The 22694-nt window shown below is 39.7% G+C and overlaps 1 protein-coding gene across 2 annotated transcripts in view; it reads left to right on the top strand.

The window, feature by feature from the left end:
• SEMA5A (semaphorin 5A) overlaps window positions 1–22694 on the top strand; it is a 484391-nt gene that overhangs the window by 375938 nt on the left and 85759 nt on the right. For both annotated transcript variants that reach the window (XM_063085994.1, XM_063085995.1), the window contains exon 12: window positions 4037–4244. In XM_063085994.1, the coding sequence (XP_062942064.1) occupies window positions 4037–4244 (208 nt within the window). The remainder of the gene's footprint in view (window positions 1–4036; window positions 4245–22694) is intronic.

Genomic DNA, 22694 nt, shown 5'->3' with positions numbered 1-22694 from the left:
AACCACTTTGTTTTACAACCTTTGCTTTTTTTCTTTGGCCATTTTCCTAATGGCTCAGGTTGTTGAATTTTGAAGTGACTGTGTCTGTTGTTACAGTGATTCAGTTGTACCTCTGCATTTTCTTCCTGCCATCAGATTTGCTCTTTTCCTTCCATGACTTTTAGGTCACTAGACAATACCAATATAAAGAATTGTGTAGACCCACCACCAAGTAACCTTTGCCCTGGAGAGATCTGCTCTTATCATCAGCAAGCACGTCAGTGAAGCCCTTCACTTGTTAGAGGACTGGCCTGGTGACGTGCATTGCACGGTCCTTGCCTCTTTGGGCAGTTGTTATTTTTTCTTTTCCCAGCAATACTGACTTATAAGTGTACACACAACTTCCACTCACCAATAGCTACTTACGTTTGTCTCTGCACGTCTGGCTGTTTAAACAGAGGGTGTGAGGCGCAGGCTGCTAGCCACTGTCCTTGTCTGAGAGCGCCCAAGCCCACGTTGAACATAGAGAGGGAGTGTGGGCACGGTGACCAGGAGAACACATTGGCTTCTGAAGCACATGCTGCCTGTGCTTGTCCTCGAAACGGGCAGCAGATGGCAGCTGCTAATGTTGACTTCCTTCTTGTCACTACCCCCACCAGTTAGCTAAGTTTTATGACTTACACATGAGTTAGTAGAATAAAAAGAGAATGCAAACAATCTAAATAAAACTACCTCTTTCTCCACATGATACCACTTTCTCAGCAATAGCTTTTGAATTAATGTTTATTTGGAGTTCATTGTTGTAATCCTTTGTCTCTTCGTCAGCATTTTATGTCTGATCCCCTTACAGCACTTTGAAAGAACAGTTCGTAGGAAATATGAGCATATATCAGTTCTATTCTTGGAAACTCGAATTCCTCATCTATAAAGTGGGAACAGTCATGCATGTATTAGTTACATTTTCACTAACTCACTGAAATGATCAAGTGAAATGTGATGTAATAGGGCTGCCAGATTTAGCAAATAAAAAATTCAGGATGCCAACTTAAATTTGAATTTCAGATAAACCAATGTTTTAGTATCAGTATGTCCCATTCAGTATTATTCATGGTTTATCTGAAATTCAAATTTAAGTGGGCATCCTGTATTTAAACTGGCAAACCTAGGCTTTAAACATGCTTACTGTTCTGCTAAGATGAGACAGATATGTTATTCAGTATAATACTGAATGATATTTTCATGTAATTACAATCATTCATGTCTTTCAAATAACAACTCTACTATTGGCTTGAATCAGTTTTAAAAGTCTTGCAGTGGCTGTGTCTCTTTCATGAGGAATACCTGTAGTTTTCCATTTGAGAGAGAAACTACACATGCGTGACACTCAAATTTGTGTCTGTGACATAATTAGTAGTTGACATTTTCATGAAAAGGCAGACATTATGAGAGTTTGTGCCCAGCAGTGTGTGTGCTGCTGTCTGTCCTGACTGATCTTGTGGGTCCACACTGCTCTTCTCTCTCCTTGGGGAGGTGAGCTGCAATTGCCAGGAAGTGCCAGTTTTTGTTTTATTGTTTTCTGGTCTCAGGATATTACAGAATAATTAAGAAGGTTTTATGTATTTGTGGCATTTTTTTTCTGCTGATGACTTTGATTGGAGTATTGCATTTCCATTGCACGGAAGGTATGTACAGCTTTATTTTCTATGGCAAATTTTTAAAGTTAATATTTTATCAGATGAAATCAAGTACAGTGATTTTCTTCATTTTATATTTTGTTTGTGACACTTCGGATTGAAATCTGTCCATGTGGAGGAAATAGATGTTTCTTGTTTGCCTTCATAGTGACTGATACCGTAACTCTTACTAAAGGTCATACGGGAACAGTATTGATCAGGACTCTTTAGCAAATACAGGAGTATAATGACATTCTTATTGCAGGCAGGGCCTTCCTTCCTTCACTCATTTGTTCGTCTTTTACCCAGCACATAACAATGGTACTTCAAAAGTTCATGGAAAAATTGAATTAGACAATACGAATCCTTCCATGATCTCTTTGAAAACCCCTTGCATTTATGAAGCACCTAATCTCTACCATCTACAACAGTCACCACTACTCATATATCAGAAGACAAAACTGATATGATTCCTACTCCTGTGGAGCTTAAGATCAAGTGTAGAAACCACAAACAAGTAAATTAGTAATTAAAACTGTGGTAAATGATGTAAAAACAGCAACAAAATATGAAAAGCTCTCAGGGACCAATTAGAGTCCTGCTCCTGTGTTTTCTCACATCAAACAGATGTTTGCTGTTCGGGGTCTCTTATGGTACTGTACTGACCCTCCTTCTGGTGATCCGGTGATCTGTTAACTGACACGGCTACTGAGTGACTAGGGGGCAGGTAGAGTATGCGAGGTGGATCCACTGGCCAAAGGGACGATTCACGTCCCAGGTGGGATGGAGCAGGATAGCACTAAATTTCAACACGCTATGCAGAACAATGCACAATTTAAATTTATGAATTGTTTATTTTTGGAATTTTCTATTTAATATTTTTGGACCGTGGTTGACTGCAGGTAACTGAAACCACAGAAAGCGAAACTGTGGATAAGGGTGACTACTGTACATGATTCTTCCACCAGTTCATAATCAATAAATGTTCATTAGAGATGTTTCAGACATGCATTTTTTAAACAAATTTAGGCTAATACATATATGCATAACTAGCATCAGTCTCTAAGGACTTTCATAGAAATAGAAAAATATTTTCTGTCCAAAGCCTTTAAGATTGATTGATTGGTTGATTGATTGATAGGAGGCATTGAAGCCAAATGTTCTTGATTTTACTTCTGGTCTTAGAATAACTTTTTTTAGGGCCGACCCCGTGGCTCACTCGGGATAGTGCGGCGCTGGGAGTGCCGAGGCCGCAGGTTCGGATCCTATATAGGGATGGCCGGTGCGCTCATTGGCTGAGCGCGTTACGATTCCCTTACCGGTCACAAAAAAAAAAAAAAAAAGAATAACTTTTTTTAAGCCTCATTTTCTGTGTTCGTAAAATAAGACTCATGATGTTTTGAAACTCAGGATCATGGTGGGTTTAATTCAGTCAGTGCGATCAGGAGGATTCCAGGTGCTTGGTGATGGATGTCAGAGGGCTGGGTTTCATGCCCTGGATTTGGCTGGCAGCACTGGGAGCCACATGACAGGACACAGGGAGGGCAGCATGGGTTTCAAGTCTGTCCCCCTGACACAGGTCTTGTCCACTCAGTGCCCCTCACTGGCGTGCTGAAAGAACTCTGCTCCGTGTGCCTCATGGCCTATCTGGGAGTCTGTGTGGTTAAGATGACCCTTGTCCCTAGGCAGTGCTCATAGCCAAGCTAATAAATAAGTGCACAGATATGCCCAGTGAGCAGAAAACCTGATGCTGGAGTGGGCAGGGCTTGGATCAGGTCAGAAGTGGGTGTTCAAGATCACAAGAAGTAAGAATTAGGGGAGTTAAGACCTCGGAAAGCATCCCAAAGAATGAGCACTAGAGAGACAGAGGAAGGAGACGATGCAGCCAGAGGAGGAAGATAGGAGAGAAGGGCGTGCTTGCCTGGCAGGAATGAGAAAGGGCACCGATGGTTGTCCTGCATCCTCGCAGTTGCCAATCACACGTGTTTTCCCTGCTGGGGCAGCAAAGCCTTCACCTCTGACACCAGGAGTCCCAGACCATCCCCTGAAGATTTCTCTCAAAGTTTGCTCCTGGGAGCCACAACAAGGGGTAATATGCTCTCTGTCCTTAAGCTTGCAACTGGAGGAGACAGATGGTGGACTAGTGGCCTCATCCCTGGCTGCCTGAGAGGACAGGGAGAGCTTTTAACGATACTGGTGCCTGGGCCACTTCCAGTGATTGCATAGGTCTGGAGTGGGGCCAGGCATCTGCATTTTGCAAAGATGCTCAGAGGACTTTCCTGGCTGCAGATTCATCATTACGTACTCTGCATTCTCTGCTTAAATGGGGAGTGTCTTTTGAGACCCGCTCACCTTGCTTTCTTCCCACCCTGTTGCTTTCACAGATTACGGCACCATTAAGAAAGTGCGGGCACCCCTGAATCAGACCTTGGGTAGCTGTCTGCTGGAGGAGATCGAGCTCTTCCCTGAGAGGCGGAGGGAGTCCATCAGGAGCCTGCAGATCCTCCACAGCCAGAGCGTCCTGTTCGTGGGCCTGCGGGAGCATGTGGCCAAGATCCCTCTGAAGAGGTGCCACTTCCACCACATGCGCAGGTAGGGCATCCACAGGGGGCAGGATGTACTGGTGTGTGAGGTGGGTCGCACCAGAGAGAGGGCAGAGGAGTCAAGAAGCCTTTCAGATTCCCTGTGGTTGAATGACCTCAGGACTTTAACATGTATATGAGCCCTGCCTCCCAGGATACAGAGATTTCATGCAGACTGATTTAATGTGTTGAGAATAGCACACCAGTTATATGCAGAGGAAGAGCCACATTGTAACATCCCTAAGCAGTTGTCAGGGTTAAAATACATTATTTAGTGTGGTATAGCACTGAATGGTAGTGTTAATATTTAGTGTTCCTGCACTAATCTGTTGATCTGGCACAAGTTTACATTTTATGTGTTTTTATTTTTTTTTAAACTTCTGAGTATACATTGTAGTTGATTTTTGTGTCCCTTCACCCATTCCTCTTGTCCCCTTCCATCTATCCCCTCCCCCGGGCACTACATTGTTATCTGTTCACTTGTCTTAACAAGTTCAAGGAATTATGATTGTTGTGTCTTTCCTGCCCCCACTACCCTTTATTTGTTTGTGTATCTATCTCTCTATCTATTTATTTATTTACAGCACCCACAAATAAATGAGCACATGTGGTATTTATCTTTCTGTGCCTGACTTGTTTCACTTAATATAATTTTCTCTAAGTCCATCCATGTTGTTGCAAATGGCAGTATTTCATTCTTTTTTATAGCAGAGTAGTATTCCATTGTGTAGATATACCACAGTTTCCTTATCCACTCATCTGATGATGGACATTAGGGCTGGTTTCAAATCTTGGCTATTGTAAATAGTGCTGCAATAAACATGGGAGTACAGGTATCCCTTCGGCATAGTGAATTCCATTCCTCTGGGTATATTCCCAGCAGTGGAATAGCTGGGTCATATGGCAGATCTATCTGTAATTATCTGAGGAACCTCCAAACAATTTTCCATAGAGGCTGCACCATTTTGCAGTCCCACCAACAGTGTATGAGAGTTCCTTTTTCTTCACAACTGTGCCAGCATTTATCATTCTCAGTCTTTTGGAGATTAGCCATCCTAACTGGAGTGAGATGGAATCTCAAAGTGGCTTTGATTTGCATTCCCCAAATGCTGAGTGATGTTGAGCATTTTTTCATGTGTCTGTTGGCCATTTGTATACCTTCCTTTGAGAAATGGCTATTCAGCTCCTTTGCCCATTTTCTAATTGGGTTATTTGTTTTTTTGCTGTAAAGTTGTGTGAGTTCCTTGTATATTCTGGATATTAATCCTTGGTCAGATGTATATTTTGCAAATATTTTCTCCCTCTCTGTTGGTTGTCTTTTCACTCTGTTGGTTGTTTCTTTTGCTGTGCAGAAGCTTTTTAGTTTGATATAATCCCATTTGTTTATTTTTCCTTTGGTTGTATGTGCTTTTGGGGTCATATTCTGAATTCTGTACCAACTCCTACTTACTGGCGTGTTTCCCCTATGTTTTCTTTAAGAAGTTTTATTCTTTCAGGATGTATATTTAATTCCTTATTCCATTTTGAATTGATTTTGGCATATGGTGAGAGGTACAAGTCTAGTTTCATTCTCCTTCATATGCATATCCAGTTTTCCCAGCACCATTTGCTGAAGAGGCAGTCTCTTCCCCAGTGAGTAGATTGGTGTCTTTGTCAAAGATCAGATGGCTGTAGGTACATGGGTTGATTTCTGGGTTCTCTATTCTATTCTATTGATCTCTGTGTGTGTTTTTATGCTAGTACCATGCTGTTTTGGTTATTATAGCTTTGTAGTATTGTTTAAACCCAGGCAGTGTTATGCCTCCAGCTTTATTGTTTTTGCTCAGGATTGCTTGCGCTATGTGTGGTCTTTTTGTTATTCCATATAAATGTCTGGATAGTTTTTTCATTTCTGAGAAAAATGTCATTGGAGTTTTGATGGGGATTGCATTGAATCTGTAGAACACTTTGAGTAATATGGACATTTTCATAATGTTAACTCTTCTAATCCAAGAGCATGGGATATCTTTCCATCTTATGTCCTCTTTAATTTCTCTCAACAGTGGTTTGTAATTCTCTTCATAGAGATTTTTCACATCCTTGGTTAACTTTATTCCTAAGTATTTTATTTTTTTGTTGGCTATTGTAAATGGGCTAGCTTTCTTGATCTCTTTTTCTGCATGTTCAGTTTTGGAGAATAGAAATGCTACTGATTTGTGTGTGTTGGTTTTGTATCCTGTAAATTTGCTGAAATTGTTTATCAACTCTTAAAGAGTTTTTTTGTAGAGGCTTTAGGCTGTATATATATTGATATATATATATCTATATATTGATATATAGGATCATATCGTCCACAAACAGGGACAGTTTGACTTCATCTTTTCCAATCTGAATGCACTTTATTTCCTTCTCTTCTCTGATTGCTTTGGCCAATATTTCCAACACTGTGTTGAATAGAAGTGATGAAAGTGGACATCCTCGTCTGGTTCCTGTTCTTCAGGGTGATATTGGCCGTGGTCTTATCATATATGGTTTTAATTGTGTTAAGATACTTTTCGTCCATACCTAACTTGTAGAAAGTCTTTATCATGAAAGAATGTTGAATTTTGTCAAATGCTTTTTCAGCATATGTAGGGATGATCATCATATGGTTTTTGTCTTTGCTTTTATTAATGTGGTGTATCACAATTATTGATTTGCATATGTTAAACCAACCTTCTATCCCTGGGATGAATCCCAGTTGACAATGATGTATAATTTTGTGTGTGTTGCTGAATTCTATTAGCTAGTATTTTACTGAGGATTTATATATCTGTATTCATCACGGATATTGGCCTGTAGTTTTCTATTTTGGATGTATCTTGGTCTGGTTTTGGTATCAGGTGATTTTTGCCTCATAGAATGAGTTTGGGAGAATGGCCTCTATTTCAATCTTTTGGAATAGTTTATGGAGAATTGGTATCAATTCTTCTTTGAAGGTGTGGTAGAACTCTGCAGTGAACCCATCTGGTCCTGGGCTTTTCTTTGTTGGGAGCCTTCTAATAACAGCTTCAATCTCTTTTATTGTAATTGATCTGTTCAGATTTTCTGTATCTTCTTGCCCCAGTTTTGGTACTTTGTATGTGTCCAGAAATGTATCCATTTCCTCCAGATTTTCAAATTTGTTGGCATAAAGATATTTATAGTAGTCTCTAATGATTCCTTGTATTTCTGAAGTATCAGTTGTAAGTATCAGTTGTTTTTTTTCATTTCTAATTTTTGTTATTTGGGTCTTCTCTCTTCCTTTCTCAGTTAGCCTTGCGGAAGGTTGGTCAATTTTATTTATCTTTTTAAAAAACCAACTTTTTGTTGCATTGATCTTTTGTATCATTTTTTGTGCTTATTTTTTATTTAGCTCTGCTCTGATCTTAATTATTTCTTTCCATCTACTGACTGTGGGTTTGGGTTGTTCTTATTTTGCTAGTTCTTTAAGGTAAAGTGTTAGGTTGTTTACTTGCCATCTTTGTATTCCTCTAAAGTAAGCATTTAGTGCTATAAATTTCCCCTTAGTATTGCTTTTGCAATATCTCATGGGTTTTGGTATGATGTGCATTATTTTCATTACTTTCAATAATTTTTTGATTTTCTGTTTAATTACTTCTTGGACCCATATGTCATTAAGTAGAATGTTATTTAATTTCCATGTGTTTGTATAGTTTCTAGAGTTTTGTTTGTTATTGATTTCTAATTGTAATCCATTGTGATCTGAAAAAAACTACGTGGAATAGTTCCATTTTTTTTTTGAATTTGTTGAGACTTGATTTGTGACCTAACATATGGTCTATCCTGGAGAATGTTCCATGTGCTAATGAGAAGAATGAATATTCTGAGGTTGTTGAATGGAATGTTTTATAGATACCTACCAAGTCCAATTGGTCTAAAGTGTTGTTTAGATCTTGTGTTTCTCTATTGTTTTTTTTGCCTAGATGATCTGTCCAATGATGAGAGTCAGGTGTTCAGGTTCCCAACAATTATGGTATTAGTGTCTATCTCATTCTTTAGCTCTAATAGTTTTTGCTTTATAAATCTGGCTGCTCCAATGTTGGATGTATATATGTTTATGATTGCTATGTCTTCTTGATGCATAGATCCTTTTATCATTATATAGTGGCCTTCTTTATCTCTTTTTATGGTTTTTGGTTTAAAGTCTGTTTTATCAATTATAAGAATAGCTACTCAAGCTCGTTTTTCATTTCTATTTGCATGGTGTATCTTTTTCCATCCTTTCACTCTTAGTCTATGTGTGTCATTACAGGTGAGGTAAGTCTCTTGAAGGCAGGATATTGTTGGGTCCATCTTTTCAATCCAGTCAGTCAGTCTGTGTCTTTTGAGTGGGGAATTTATTCCTTTTACATTCAGAGTTATTATTGAAAGGTGTTAATTTACTTCTAGCATTTTATTGATTTTTGTTTAGATGTCTTAAGTATCTTTTGTTCCTTTCTGATTTACTGTTTGTCTTCTGTGTTTGTTGGTTTTTTGGGGTGGTAGATAAACTATTTTTTCTCTTTATTGTTAGCATTTTTGTTTTACTGGTAGGTTTTGTTCTTTCTTGAGTATTCATGGCAGTGATGGTTGTTTTTCAGGTATCTAACCCAGTACTCCCTTGAGAATTTCTTCAAAGGCTGTTTGTGTGGTAGTTGACTCCTGCAGTTTTTGTTTGTCTGAGAAATATACTATTTGTCCTTCATTTTGGAAGAATAGCCTTGCTGGGTAAAGTATTCTTGGCTGTAATTTTTGTCCTTTAGTATTTTGAATACATCATCCCATCCTTTTCTGGGTTTTAGGGTTTCTGATGAAAAGTCTAATGTTAGTCTGATTGGGGCTCCCTTATAGGTGACTTGCTACTTCTCTCTTGCAGCTTTTAAGATTCTTTCTTAGTTTTTGAGTTTTGTCAGTTTGATGAAAACATGTCTTAGAGAGGACCTTTTTGGACTGGATATGTTTCAGGATCTTTTGGCCCCCTAAATCTGAAGAACTGTGACTTTCCCTATACCTGGGAAGTTTTATGCTATTATTTCATTGAATATGTTTTCAATGCCATTTCCTTTACTCCCCTTCTGGAATACCCATGATTTGGATATTTGAGTGCTTAAGGTTATTTGTTATTTCTCTTAGATTTTCTTCAATTTTTTTAATTCTTTTTTTTTTCTTGTCTGCCTATTTTAATTCAAACAGCCCATCTTCAAGGTCAGGAATTCTTTCTTCTGCTTGTTCTAGCCTGCTGGTTAGACTCTCTGTTGTGTTTTTTATTTCATTGAATGAATCCTTCAGCTCCATAAGCTCTGCTGCATTCTTTTTCAGGACATTAATTTCTTTGCACATTTCTTCTTTCAGGTCCTGCATATTTTTTCTCATTCCATTGTGATGTCTGAGTTTTCTTATATCTCATTTAGTTTCCTTAGAATTGTTGCTCAAAAATCCTTGTCAGTCATTTCAAGGACTTCCTGTTCTATAGGATATAGAGCTTGAGAGTTGTTATTTTCCTTTGGTGGAAACTTTCCTGACTTTTTGTATTTCTGGTATCTTTCCTTTGGTGTTTAGTCATTGGGTAGGGTGTATCATTGTCCATTCATTCCACCTCAATGTCTGGCCTGGATCCTGAAGGGCCTGCCAATTCTGGGCAGTGGGCACTAGCCTGGACTGGGGTTCCCATGGCACCTGCCTGTTCTGGCATGGCTGGCTTAGGACGTGTGGACCTGGTGGCTCTTGGGCCTCTCTGGGCACCAGGGACTGGCCTGTGCTGGGGATCCTGCAGCACCTGCCTGTTCTGGCATGGCTGACTAAGGGAATGTGTGCCTGGTGGCTCTCACACCTCTCTAGGCAGCAGGTACTGGCCTGGGGTTCCCATGGTGTGGCTGACTAGGGGCATGTGGGCCCAGCAGTTCTCAGGTCTCTCTGGGTAGCACGCACTGGTCTGGGCTGGGAGTCCTGTGGCATGCAGCTCCTGCCTGTTGTGGTGCTGCTCTTGAGCCTCCAGTTATTGCTTTTTAATAGTTGCAAATTGGTTGATTTGTGGGAGAGAGCGACACTTGGTACCATCTACTCCACCATCTTGACCAAGCCTCCTATATTTTATATGAATGTGGGTAAAACAGAGAATTTTTATCAAGTATGCATCCTCCTGGAAGAAGAAGCAGTATCGGTGCTGCAGTGTTCCCTTTCCAGGGAATCCCCAGGGTGTTTTCGGCACCAGCTCCCTTGGGGTGGGGCCTCTCACCGGAGGTTCCAGCACCATACAGGCAAGCTGCGATGGGGGATGGGGAAGGAGGTCCTGAAGGGGCAGGGAATCTCAAGTGCCATTAAGCCTTTCCTCACCCCAGGCCAGTCTTCTCATCTTGCATGGGGTGTCCGCTGTTGACCACAGTGGTGTTGGAAGTTTAACTTGGAAATGTGCCAACCCGTATATACATCCTCATATGATGTGTAAAGAAAAAGTACTATGTATATCATATACTTGACCAGCACTTTCATGTTGAAAATTGCATATATATACTGACCTCTGACAAAAGATTTCCCTTGGGGAAATCACAATCTGAGATGTTCTTAGGGATCAGTCTTCTTGTTTAATTCCATTCTTCACAGCATTGCTCTAGAAATGGCCTTTGTGATAAATCACTGACAAACAACTACCACATACAGACCACTCTTTCTCTAGAAAAGGTGCCTGGTGGTGCTTGCTTTGCAACTTAGAGGCTGGGATTCATGTTACAGACCTGTTCTTTCTATTTTCTACCTCTGGTCACTAAAGTATTTCAGCTCTCTCTCACCTAACACTATAGAATAAAATGGGTTAATATGTTTAGGGTTAAACGTAAAGCAGTCTCTAAAATGGATTAGAAAGAAGGTTTTTATGTGTAATCATTACACAAATGAATGTTCCTTTCAGGATTATTCTGGAAAATGAAGTCTATAATATAATGCCTCCTTTGGTATCAGAGAGAGTTCAGGAATAATGTTTAGAAGATTGTAGCATATAATAATGCAATCGTGAGCATTAATAACAGATAATGATGTGTATTAACAACCATCTTTTATATATGCCTGCTTTGGACATTTAACCAATGGCTCTTTGAAATTTGTTCTGGTTTGTGTTCTCTGCAGGACTAGCCTAGGGCAAGAATTACTCTTCTCTGGTTCACTGAGTGACATGGAGGGTGGGTCCAGGCAACAGGCATATCATAAATGAAGTGCAGGCAGAAGGGCACCAGTCTTCCAACTCCAGCCCAGTGAGCTCCAAGTTCTAATGATGACTTTCTGAGGAGTGACACAGGATAACACACAGGAAGACACAGGCCTGTGTCATCTGTAGGGTGTTCCTGGTACCAGAATGAGAGTATATGGCTTGCAAGTCCTGAGGCAGTTCCTCCTTTCCATGCGGCTTTGCTTTGCTGAGTCTGGGCTACAATAGCTCAGCTCCTGTACGTGCAACTTAGGAAATGAAGTCCTGCATCAGATCAGCGAAGAGAGGCACTGGGCCACTGGCGTGTCTCATGCATCAGCATTTGAAGACCAATTGTGAATCCAGAGGAGCTGGCACCACCAGGCACAGGGAGGAGTTTGCAGTTCCCCTTTTCTTTCAAGGAGAATAAGGCCACTTGTCTGTCTTCATCATGATCCCAGAGGAGAAGAGCTTTACAGTCATATCTGAGCTGAATCTCCCTGCTGTTAGCTTGTCCACTGGCTCGGAGAAAAGCAGTGAGAGATGATAACTTCATTGTCCACTGACGGACTGTGGTCTTTTGTGTGCCACTCAAGAGTGCGTTAGTTTGCATTTGACCCTCTAGTATTCCATTTGAGAGAAGAAAATCTAAAGATGCAACCCAGGCATTTCTCTGGATGCTGGATTCTTTCCAATGTGTTTTTCCACTATTCTCCCTTTCTCACTGGAGAAAGACAGGAAATCCTCCCTCGTTCACACTCACTGGAGAAAAGAATCTTATTTTTAAAAACTAATACCTGCATGACCAGGTTTTTTTTTTTTTCATGAATTATAGGGAAAGATGGCAGGCTTTTTGACAAAAACAATTTTAATTTTTCAGAAATATGCCCAAAGAAGTACACTGAATAGGAATAGGATAACAATTGGGTAACAAGTGGATACTAATTTATTTGTCAAGTATACTTTTTATAGTAGAATATCAGTGATTTTATTTATTATTGAGAAATCAATTTTATGAATAAATTTTGACTGTCAGACCCCAAAGCCCATGATGTATTTTTGGTTCACTTGGCTGATCCTCATACAATGAGGGCATCTCCCTCAATGGTCAGATTTCAGTGGGAGTTGCTACTTGATGTCACTTTCCATGTGCATCACTGAGAGACAGGGCTAGTTAACACCAGGACAGGCAGAACTCTGGGCTCCCAGCAGCTAGGCAAGGCTCCTTCTCAGTAGCTTCTTCTTTATTGTGTCTGCTGTCAGGCTGGTCCACACAGTGGACCAAGGAGGTTTTGCACCTTGTTTTTCCATAGCTGATGAGTCTCCATTCTCCAGTTGTCTTCAAGGTGATCCTGGGACTTCAGGGAGGCTGACAAGGCACCTCCATAACAAAGTCAACACCATGACTCTGAATAGAAAGAGCAAGGAGTTTTTTTCCTAGGAAAGTTATTTTAAAAGAACAGTATTTTAAAATTATATTTTAGTCAAGTTTAACCTCAAAAATGAGTAAAAGGGTTTTTGTTTTAATGTTAGCCTTTTGATGGCACAGCCATTTAATAAAATAGCATAGGAAAATTTTGCAAATGAAAAAGCCAACTAGTTGGAATTGGTCCTCTGGGGACAGAGAGTGGAAGAGATCTTTTACTATTCATGCATATTTTTTTGTACTGTAGGACTTATTAACTACATATATGTATAAGTTTCATAAAGTGAGTGAACGTTTGCTAATTTTTGAGGAACCTGGGGATCTGGCAGGCCCAGGCATGAGTAGGGAGCATGACAGGAGAAGGTCGGGAGCTGATGCCATCCTGAGGGCCACCACATATGCACCTGGCTCAGGTCCAGGCTCCACAGTAGCATCATGTGGTCTCTAAAGTGGGGAAAGGTCTCCACAGGGAGGCACAGGATGGAGCGGCTGGGAGCAGACCCTCACTGAATTCCTACCGGTGTAAATACCAATGGAGAGTCGTGACCTGCTACTTGGAGTGAAAACAGACTACTGAAAATTTCACTGCTTTGGGAAGAAGAGAATGACCACAGCACTCGGTCTTTAATTCATGTGTAAAAATCAGGCTGTTATTTTCCCGGATGCGAATTGTAGCCTTCCAGGTGGTGTGGCCAACTGCATTTCTTCCAGTGTAAGGAAAGGAAAGCTGGCAGGTGTGGTGATGGTGGGCTTTCGAAACACACCTAATGTCATTTTGAGGATTGTGATTGATGAGATCATTGGGTCTGCAAGCTTTCTGTGCAGAGAGCCAGGTAGAACATATTTTAGGCTTTCCAGGTATAAGGTCTCTGTTCAACTACTCAACTGTGTCCTTGTGGCATGAAAGCAGCCATGAGCCATAATGAATAGTCATGGCTTGGCTGTGGGTCGGTGAGGCTGGCAGATTTGTCTGGTAAAGAAGCAATGATCCACTCTTAGATTCATGCAGTTTATTACTTAGACAGTGAAAGTCAGAGCAGAAAGGGTGTCAGCTCCACACATCTCTGTCCCACAGGATGACACCAAAACAAAGGGGCCAGATGACAACACAACAGGAGAAGCATTGCATTGACTCAGGAGCTGGTTCCATGCTACAGCTTAGCAGTTGTATGGCCTGCAGCTGTACCCGAGTGGGGATGGGAGTAGGGGGCAGAAAACCTTATACCTCATTGGAACCCGGGAGGTGATGAGAAACCATCTCAGAACAGCCTCCCTGGAAACAAGGAGGCAGGAGAGAGTGGCCTTGTAGCAGCTCCTTGTAATCAGCCTATGCTGCAGATCAGTGAAAGCTGATCACAGGCATTCTGTGAAAGCTGACTTTGCTCAGCTGAGGTGACCCTTGCCCTGTGGCCTCTGTGGGATCATGACCATTTGCCAGGGTGCTAGGGCAAAGCATTCCCCAACACTGCGTTTCAGTAAAACTTTAGGTAGCAGGCTGGATTTAGCCCCAGGCTGTAGTTTGCTGACTCCTGAATTCAATGATTATTTTATCATAATGCCTTTTGAATGAGAATGAATGTACCTTAGATATGCACTAATTTATAAAATTAGGTGTTACATTTATTAAATTAATTAGTAAATTACATAGATAAACTCTGTACCTTAATATTTTCTGAATATTGTGGAGTCTTCTACTCTTCTGATACTTACTGATATGTTCTTTATTTTTTATTTGACACCCATCATAATTTATGAGATAAGATAAACCTATCAGGTGTACAGTTAAAATTTTATAGATGAGGTGTCGATCTGAATCAGAGAGATACTGTGCACAGAATCATTAGTCACAGAACAGAAACTAGCATTCCAAGTACTGTGCACCAGTGAACGCTTCATCCAGGCCACAGGAACATGAGCCTCAGGAGGGTGGGCTTTGTCTGTGTGTCTATGCGGCCTCCAGCATGGTGTCCAGCTCAACACAGATTGAGGAAATATTTGTTGAATTAACAAATGGACACTCTGCCTCTCCCTTCTCTGCTATTTTACTTTATAACCTGAAAAGTAAACCAAAATTCTTGTGACATAGTAAATCTCCCTTTGTAGAAATGTGTGGTAATATAAAACAGAAGCAAAAGAGTGGAAACCCCTTGGTCCTTAGGTGTTTATTACATTTTGGTTTTGCTTTATCGACTAAATTGGGAAGAGAAGACAAGCTGGGAGCTAGAAGAAGCACACCCTATATATAAAATAGAAGTGTCATGCCTTTTAAATCATGCTTTACAAAACTGGAGGGAAGAACGGACCCATTAAAAAAAACAGACTGGCTCCTTTTCAGTGAGCTGGTATCTGGTCATTCTTAATTCTGTTAGCCTGTAGTAGTGCCACTTAGTTAAAGAAATTAATGCCTCATTAAGAAAAGTTAATATGAAATTTAAGTTACTGCAGAACATTTATTGCTTTAAAGGGCAAAGTTTTAAAAGGTGAAGTTAATGAGTTGGCACCCTTGTTAATTAAATATTCTCTAAAGACAGCATCTGCCCAATGGGAAAAACATACAGTGTGCAGAGAGAAATTTTAGGATCCCACATGGTCCCCAAGCAAGACAACTTTAGCCATTCAGTTATGAATCACATAAACATTCAGAAGGACATTTGGACTTGTACCCATTTTATGAAGTAAATATTCTCCCTTCAAGATGAATTTAATATTTTCCAAATCTTGATGTCTCATGTTTTATTTGAGTTGGCTTTGGTTTAGCCTCTGAAGATTGTGGATTTTTCTTAGTTAATTCATTCACAGTATATTTATTGAACTTAATACTTTGCCCTGAACCTGGCGCTGAGTATACGATGACAGATGAGGCACAATATTCCTGCCCTTGTGGGGCTCAGAGTCTAAAGAAAAATTCTGGCATAAATAAAGTCACCTGAATATCTACTGTGGAATCGAGCCAAAGGGCCTTGGAATTACCTTAGAATTCATTCCATAGTCAATTTGTCATTCAAGTCTGGTCCTGGAGTACACTAGGACCTAATCTCCTCACCAGATGTTCCTGTCCAGGTATTCTTAAAACTATACCTGAATCAGAGTCAGTGTTCTTATCTTTAATTTCCAATAATAAGGGATTTAATTACCTAGTTATAATGGCTCGTTCAGTGGATTATTCAGTCAGTGGTTTGTTCCAAGTCCATTAAATGATGACTGTGAATACATCTGATGAGATAACAGTAATCAGAACAAGCAAGGCAACATCACAATTGTATAAAAATAGAGGAAAAGGCAGAAAGTACATGCACCGAGATGCTAATGACGACTGTAAGAGCACTTGTAAGAGGGGTTCTACAGTGGGCTTGGGCTGGAACGTGGTCTTTTCCAGTGCTGTCACAAGGTAACATCCCCAGGTACTGGGCAAGGTGGGAAATAAAATGCCAACACTTGATAGAAGCAGAACGTGAACACGCACGTACCCATCTAGTAAATTAAGAAATGTAAGTAATATGTCGGCTTGTTTTGTACTAATAAGGGGCAGATGTAGTTCTTGGGATCTGAAGTTCATGCAATTTGGGAGGGGTTCTCACTGAAGAAAAGTATACACGTTATGAATACAAAATCTCTAGGGCCAATTATAGTCTTAAAGTGTCCCAAGAAGGGAGGAAGTTTAAGCTTCCTTAGCTTCATGGAAAATCCACCTCTGAATCTGGCAATGATATAAACATAAATTTTGATCTAGGCAGGCAATAAAAGAAAAGGCATTATATGAGCACTGTCTTATGGAGATGCCACAGGCTGCCCCTGCCTTCCACGATTCCCCTCCCCTTCCTTTACACCTCTGGGTGACAGGTGCATGTTTTCTTTTCTTTTGTCAAATATTTTCATGCTATTGTAATGCATTTCTAAGAACAAGAACGTGTACTAAAAGTATTCCATAGGTCAAGTCCACTCATGTAGGCTCTGAGCTTTCCTTAGTGTAGCATCAGGCAGCCAACAGTTTAGCATTTTGCTTTCTGTTCAGCTCTCTAAGAGAGTGTGTTCCTGGTCCCTAAATGGTGATCTGTTGTAAATAGCCAGTTGGATAAAGTTTGAAATTCTTACAATTACCAACTTTTGTACCTTAGTTGAGAAGCACAACTAAAAGAGCTCATAATGAGAAGGTTCATTATTTAATACCTACTCCACAGGCCTCCCGCTTTTGAGCTCCTGAATTTAAAGCTGTGTAAGAACTCCATGGAAAAGCTTGGGCTGCAGCAGTATTCTCAGCTCCAGACTCCTGAGTTATCCCAAGCAGCAGCAACTGGGCTTCCCCTAAGATTTTATTTGCTGCACAGTCCAGTGGATTAACTTGATTCCAACCAAGTCCAATGAATTAATAATGACTTTGAAGGAAATAACCATTCCCATGTGTCTGCAAAACTGCTTGCATATGGAAAGATCACGAGCTTTGGATTCAGGTGGATAGACTTTTTGCTTGGGGCATGACCATGAGCAAGTTATTCACCTTCTCCAGATATCTTTTCCCAAGTATGTGGTCCATGTGAGTGTGTGACCAGAGGCAAAGAGACAAAGACTACATAATGGGTCTAACACATAAAAGAATCCCAGGATAAGGTGGTTTCATTCCTTTCCTGCTTCAGTGTTATAGTCATTCATGAAGGTCCTTCTGAGATGGCTTTTCTTGGGAATGGTCTTTTTTACTCTGCACACTATGTAGAAGGCTAGTTTTTCAAAATCTCCCTTTGTCCTAGATTTGAGTCCAAAGAAAAATTAAACTGAAAAAAAACACAAAAAAACAAAAAGAAAAAAAAGAAACAACAGCAACAAAAAACAAACAAACAAAACCCAAAAAGTAAAGAAAAAAAGGGCAGGCTGCTCTTGTACTTGTGATTTACCTTCTTTGCCCAGCTGCACTTTACACTGCTTCTGCACCAAACTGAAGGCAAACTGACCTGTCAAGAATTTGCTGTTCTACCTTTATTTATTTATGTACATAAACCTCAACGTATTTTAATTTTCAGACCTCTTCCCTTCCCACCCCATTTAAAAAAATGGAAACAGGTTCTTGTAACATTTTAAAAACCAGTTTCACAGAACATCCACACATGAACAGTTTCTGATACATTCAGTTACGCTAACAGTATGATATGGTTTCAGGTCAGTAATTTCTGCTAACAAATATTTTTTTTCTACCTACTACAATCCCTCCTTTTTCCTTAAAATGGGACAATTGAAGCCAGCAGAAATACTCGTTAGGTTATAACCATTCTCTTCTCTCCTTACATTTCTTACATTTACAGAATTAGTGATTCTATCATGGCTTCAATTTTTTGATACCACTTAATTATGCATATAGCACTTAATTATGGAGAATAGCAAAAAGCAAAACTAAAATAAGGAAGAGGATGTATGACACACTTTTCACAATCCATTTTCTGATTCCCTTTAGATGCCCAGGCAACCAGCACCACACAATTTTCACTCTTTACCATAGGGTATATGAAAAGATTTAGTGGTCTCATGCATTTTATTTTATGCATATTTATGTCTATGTTTTGACTCATTTAAATAAACACAGTAAGACTCATAAACAACTTCATATCATCTGAGAAGTGCTGGGCCCATCCAGCCAGATTTTGCTCCTTGCATTAAATTGTTCACCTGACTCTTGTCTGTCTGGGCAAATGAATTTTCCAACAGTTTGTGAGAGTCCACCATGACTGTGTCATGTGCATGGTGAGTGATGTCAGCCTGACCTATCCAATTAGCGGGAGGATCCATGTTCAGTAGTTCCCGGCCTCAAGTGAATGTGTATCTATCCATACAAAAGGGACTGAGATTTGGGCCCTGAGGGAGGCTACACAGGGCCAGGCATGAGGAGAGTCAAGTGCTTACCTTTGCCACCATCATGGGGACCTGGCAGTGGGGGAGGGCCCCAGGGAATCCAAATTCAAGGTAGATACAACATTTGTAGCCAGTGTTCTTCCCATGGCGTGGGCTGTGCCGTGGGGAGGATTCCTTGGCATTAAGCCTCATCTGTTCAGTTGTGGGCACACTGTTTTTCTTTTTGTTTTTTTAAATTTTATTTTGTCGATATACATTGTGGTTGATTATTGTTGCCCCTTCCCAAAACCTCCCTCCCTCCTCCCTCTCCTCCCTCCCACCCAACAATGTCCTTTCTGTTTGCTTGTTTTATCAACTTCAAGTAATTGTAGTTGTTATATCTTTTCTCCCCCCCCCCCCCGGTTTTGTGTGTGTGTGTGTGTGTGTGTGTGTGTGTGTGTGTGTGTGTGTGAATTTATTTATTAATTTTTAGCTCCCACCAATAAGTGAGAACATGTAGTATTTCTCTTTCTGTGCCTGACTCGTTTCACTTAATATAATTCTCTCAAGATCCATCCATGTTGTTGCAAATGGCAGTATTTCATTCGTTTTTATAGCTGAGTAGTATTCCATTGTGTAGATGTACCACATTTTCCGTATCCACTCATCCGATGATGGACATTTGGGCTGGTTCCAACTCTTGGCTATTGTAAAGAGTGCTGCAGTGTTAAGTGAGGTGAATTATAAGGAAACAGAACAATATTTTTTTTGCCCCTTTGAACTTACTGTCCTTTACAGTTTTGTGTAAAACTTAAAATGTGCTATTTGACACCTTTTGCATTCCTCAGGTGTAACTGTTGACCATTAAACCTTCTTTCACAGAAGCATTTCTTTTGGAAAAACGTGTGATATGGCAGAGAAGTAATTGTGTCTTGTTTTTATTCTTGATGGGCCAGGGGGAGAGGAGACCATGGGAGGGTCGACTTTGGAGGTACCTAGAATTATGTCCATTTTACAGAATAGAGAATATAGAATGTCAAAGGTGTGGGCTTTTCCTGAAAGAAGTGACCGGTCATTCTTTGTTTTCCTTCTTGAGCACGTGGACACAGATCTTTCTGATCATTACTCCCGGTGACTGCTTCAACCTCTCTGAGCTGTGAAGGGCTTATCTTGGTCAGTGGATGCTCCCTGTGCCTCCTGTGTCCTGGTTTTGGACCCTGAGTACAGTACTAGCCTTAGCTAGGCTGCCCTCCTGGAGGGCTTCATCCTGGGGGCAAACTTGGCCTTTCCAGAGAAATTTTGTGTTTGTTTTAGAGAAGAGATCACAGTTACTAAAGCCCACAGAGAGGCCAAGATAAACAGATCAGTGCATGATGATGGGGTGAAGTGGGGTGTCTGCATCAGGCCAGAAGCCAAAGCTGGCGCCCCACGTTAATTGCAATTACCAGATTCCAGAAAGTACTTTTGGCTTGAGTATTTCAAATGTGCTCTACTCTTGTCACTATTTTTTTTTTTATCAATTTTCCCAAAATACATCACTGTAAAATTTATATAAATCTCATGCACTTTTAAAACATTTTTTATGAAAATTTGAGCATTATATCTGCCTATTAAGATTATAACTAAAAAAAATTTGCTTAGTACTCATATTAATAGCACTGTACTCGTCTATCAATTATTAAATTAATATTGAAAGCAAATTAAAATATAAAAATGTCATTGTATTTAATCAGTGTCACTTAATGATATGCCAATAGTGAATGGTTTTTAATAAAGGAAAAACATTAAAAGTTAGTCACCAATTGACATCTAGTTTATTAATTTTATCTGCAAATCATAGCATGTAACATGAATTATTATTGAATGCCTTAGCAAGATATGCGTAGTGAATATAAACATGTATTTTTTACTATACTAGTAATTATATCTTCTTTTATTTGGTGTGTGTTCTAACTTAAAAAATGCTGTGACAATTGGAGTTGTACCCCAATTCATCTTGGGAATTATAAATTAATCTTCTAGTTGGTTCACTCTCTAACACATCCTGTATACCACAGCCACATTTCTCCTGCTTAAGCAAAACCCCAACATTTTATTCACGTCATTACACTTCACTTAAACCCTAAGGAAACCACAGCCCGGCCACGGTCCTCTACTGACTTGATCATGCCATGTGCACACAACCTTCATGCTGTCCTTCCTAGGGCCACATGACCAACGATGCTTTTCTCACTCAGCTAAACCCTAGCCATCATCCAAGCCAGCCTGAGCATCGCCTCTTCCTGCAGCTCTGTGGCTTGCCTCTCTGTCCTATGAGTCTTGTAGCTTTAGTGTGTGAGCATCTCACTCCCTGCTTATCCCTCGCTGTGTCATTGTCTGGTGACATGCATGAACGTGTTCTTGCTCCCTTACTAGACCACAGAGTCATTTGTGTTCTTCAACACATGGCACTGTGCCTTGCACAGAGAGTCAAAATGTCATTATTGATTGGTCCGAACGCGTGCTTGAAATACCTTGCACTATTTAATGGAATGCATTGTGGTGTGTCACATGGCTTTGTTAAATAAAGAGCCCTTTGCATTCATGGACTGTTTAGGGACTAATCAGAACAACTGCACATATCCAGTCTCAAAAAACTTTTTCTTATTTACTACATGATGTAATTTAACTGTCAAAATGGCCCTGGGGGGCGGTTATTAGCATTCCAGTTTTGTAGAAGAGGAAACCAAAAAAAAAAAAAAAAAAATGTATGTTCGAGTTGGATTTACCAATTGAAGGATTTGTGGACATCTTACAATGCATTCCTCAGTCACACCCATCTAAGTGGGGATTCCCCATTCATAGGCCCTTTGGATTTTTTCTTTGCGACTAACTGTTGTTGATATTTATCAGTGTAAATCTTTGATGTATATTTCTTTTGCTTAATGGTAAGCTCTTTGAATGCAGTGACTGTGTCTGTTTTGTTTGCCATGGTACAGTCAGCACTTTCAAGGTCTAGTTCATGGCAGGTGCTCATAAGTTTATGCTGAATGAATGAAGGATTGAAGTACTTTAATAATGTTTAATGAATACATTTTGTTCATATGGAAAAATTCTTAATATCAAAAATAAACTGATATAATCACAATTAGTGTGACAAAAACGAGCCAGATAAAGTCATCTATACCGAGATAATTTAATATGCAAAGGTGTCATACTCAGTAATAAATCCCAACTTTTCAGAAATAAAGTGAAAATATTTTAGTGAATATACCTATTTTTCCTATTACTCAAATTAACAAACACCATAACTGCAAATTTTAAAATGTAAAGGAAGAATTTATATATATATATATATATATATATAGAGAGAGAGAGAGAGAGAGAGAGAGAGAGAGAGAAAGAGAGAGAGAGAGAGAGAAATGTCATTGTCATGATAAAAGGAAAGTAGGTTATCCTTCTTCCAGAATTAAGGCTACCTCTATGTGTTTGTTTAGCTCTAAAACATACTCTTAGTAAATGTGCTTTCAAAATTAAGCCTTTGGATTATGACCAACATTGTTCATTGAATTCAGATACTTTCAAATGCCTTAAAGTTCTGATTGGATATTGACAAGTTATAATTATATGTATTGATGGGGTATGAAGTGATGCTATGATATATGTATAATGAATATTTTTAATAAAAATCTTAGCTTGATTCAATCATTCCACAAGGAAAAAACATTTTCAAAATAAAACAAAGCTGCTTTCATGATGGCTGCATAAATAAGAAACTCTTGATTTCCACACAGTCTAAGAGACCCACCTTCCAAAAACAGTAACTTGTGAGGATCAGTTTTTCTTAAAGTACAATTTAGAATAAAGGTAGAGCTCATCAGAATTTGGCTCATAGTGTGAAATATTTCATATGAGGAAGTTGTATTCATATATACGTGGTGTTTTTATTGAATGGGCATTTGTGTTTGTGTAGAAGTTTTAATTTTTTACGGGATAAGTGGAATGTTAAGAACATGTAGAGCCATCAGCATTATTGGGAGAAAGAGATGTTATTAAAGGCAGCT

The sequence above is a fragment of the Cynocephalus volans genome, chromosome 2 (genome assembly GCF_027409185.1).
Source record: "Cynocephalus volans isolate mCynVol1 chromosome 2, mCynVol1.pri, whole genome shotgun sequence".
NCBI classification, from domain to species: Eukaryota; Metazoa; Chordata; class Mammalia; order Dermoptera; family Cynocephalidae; genus Cynocephalus; species Cynocephalus volans.
Note: the sequence above shows the minus strand (reverse complement) of the source record. Positions and strands in the feature narration are given on the sequence as shown.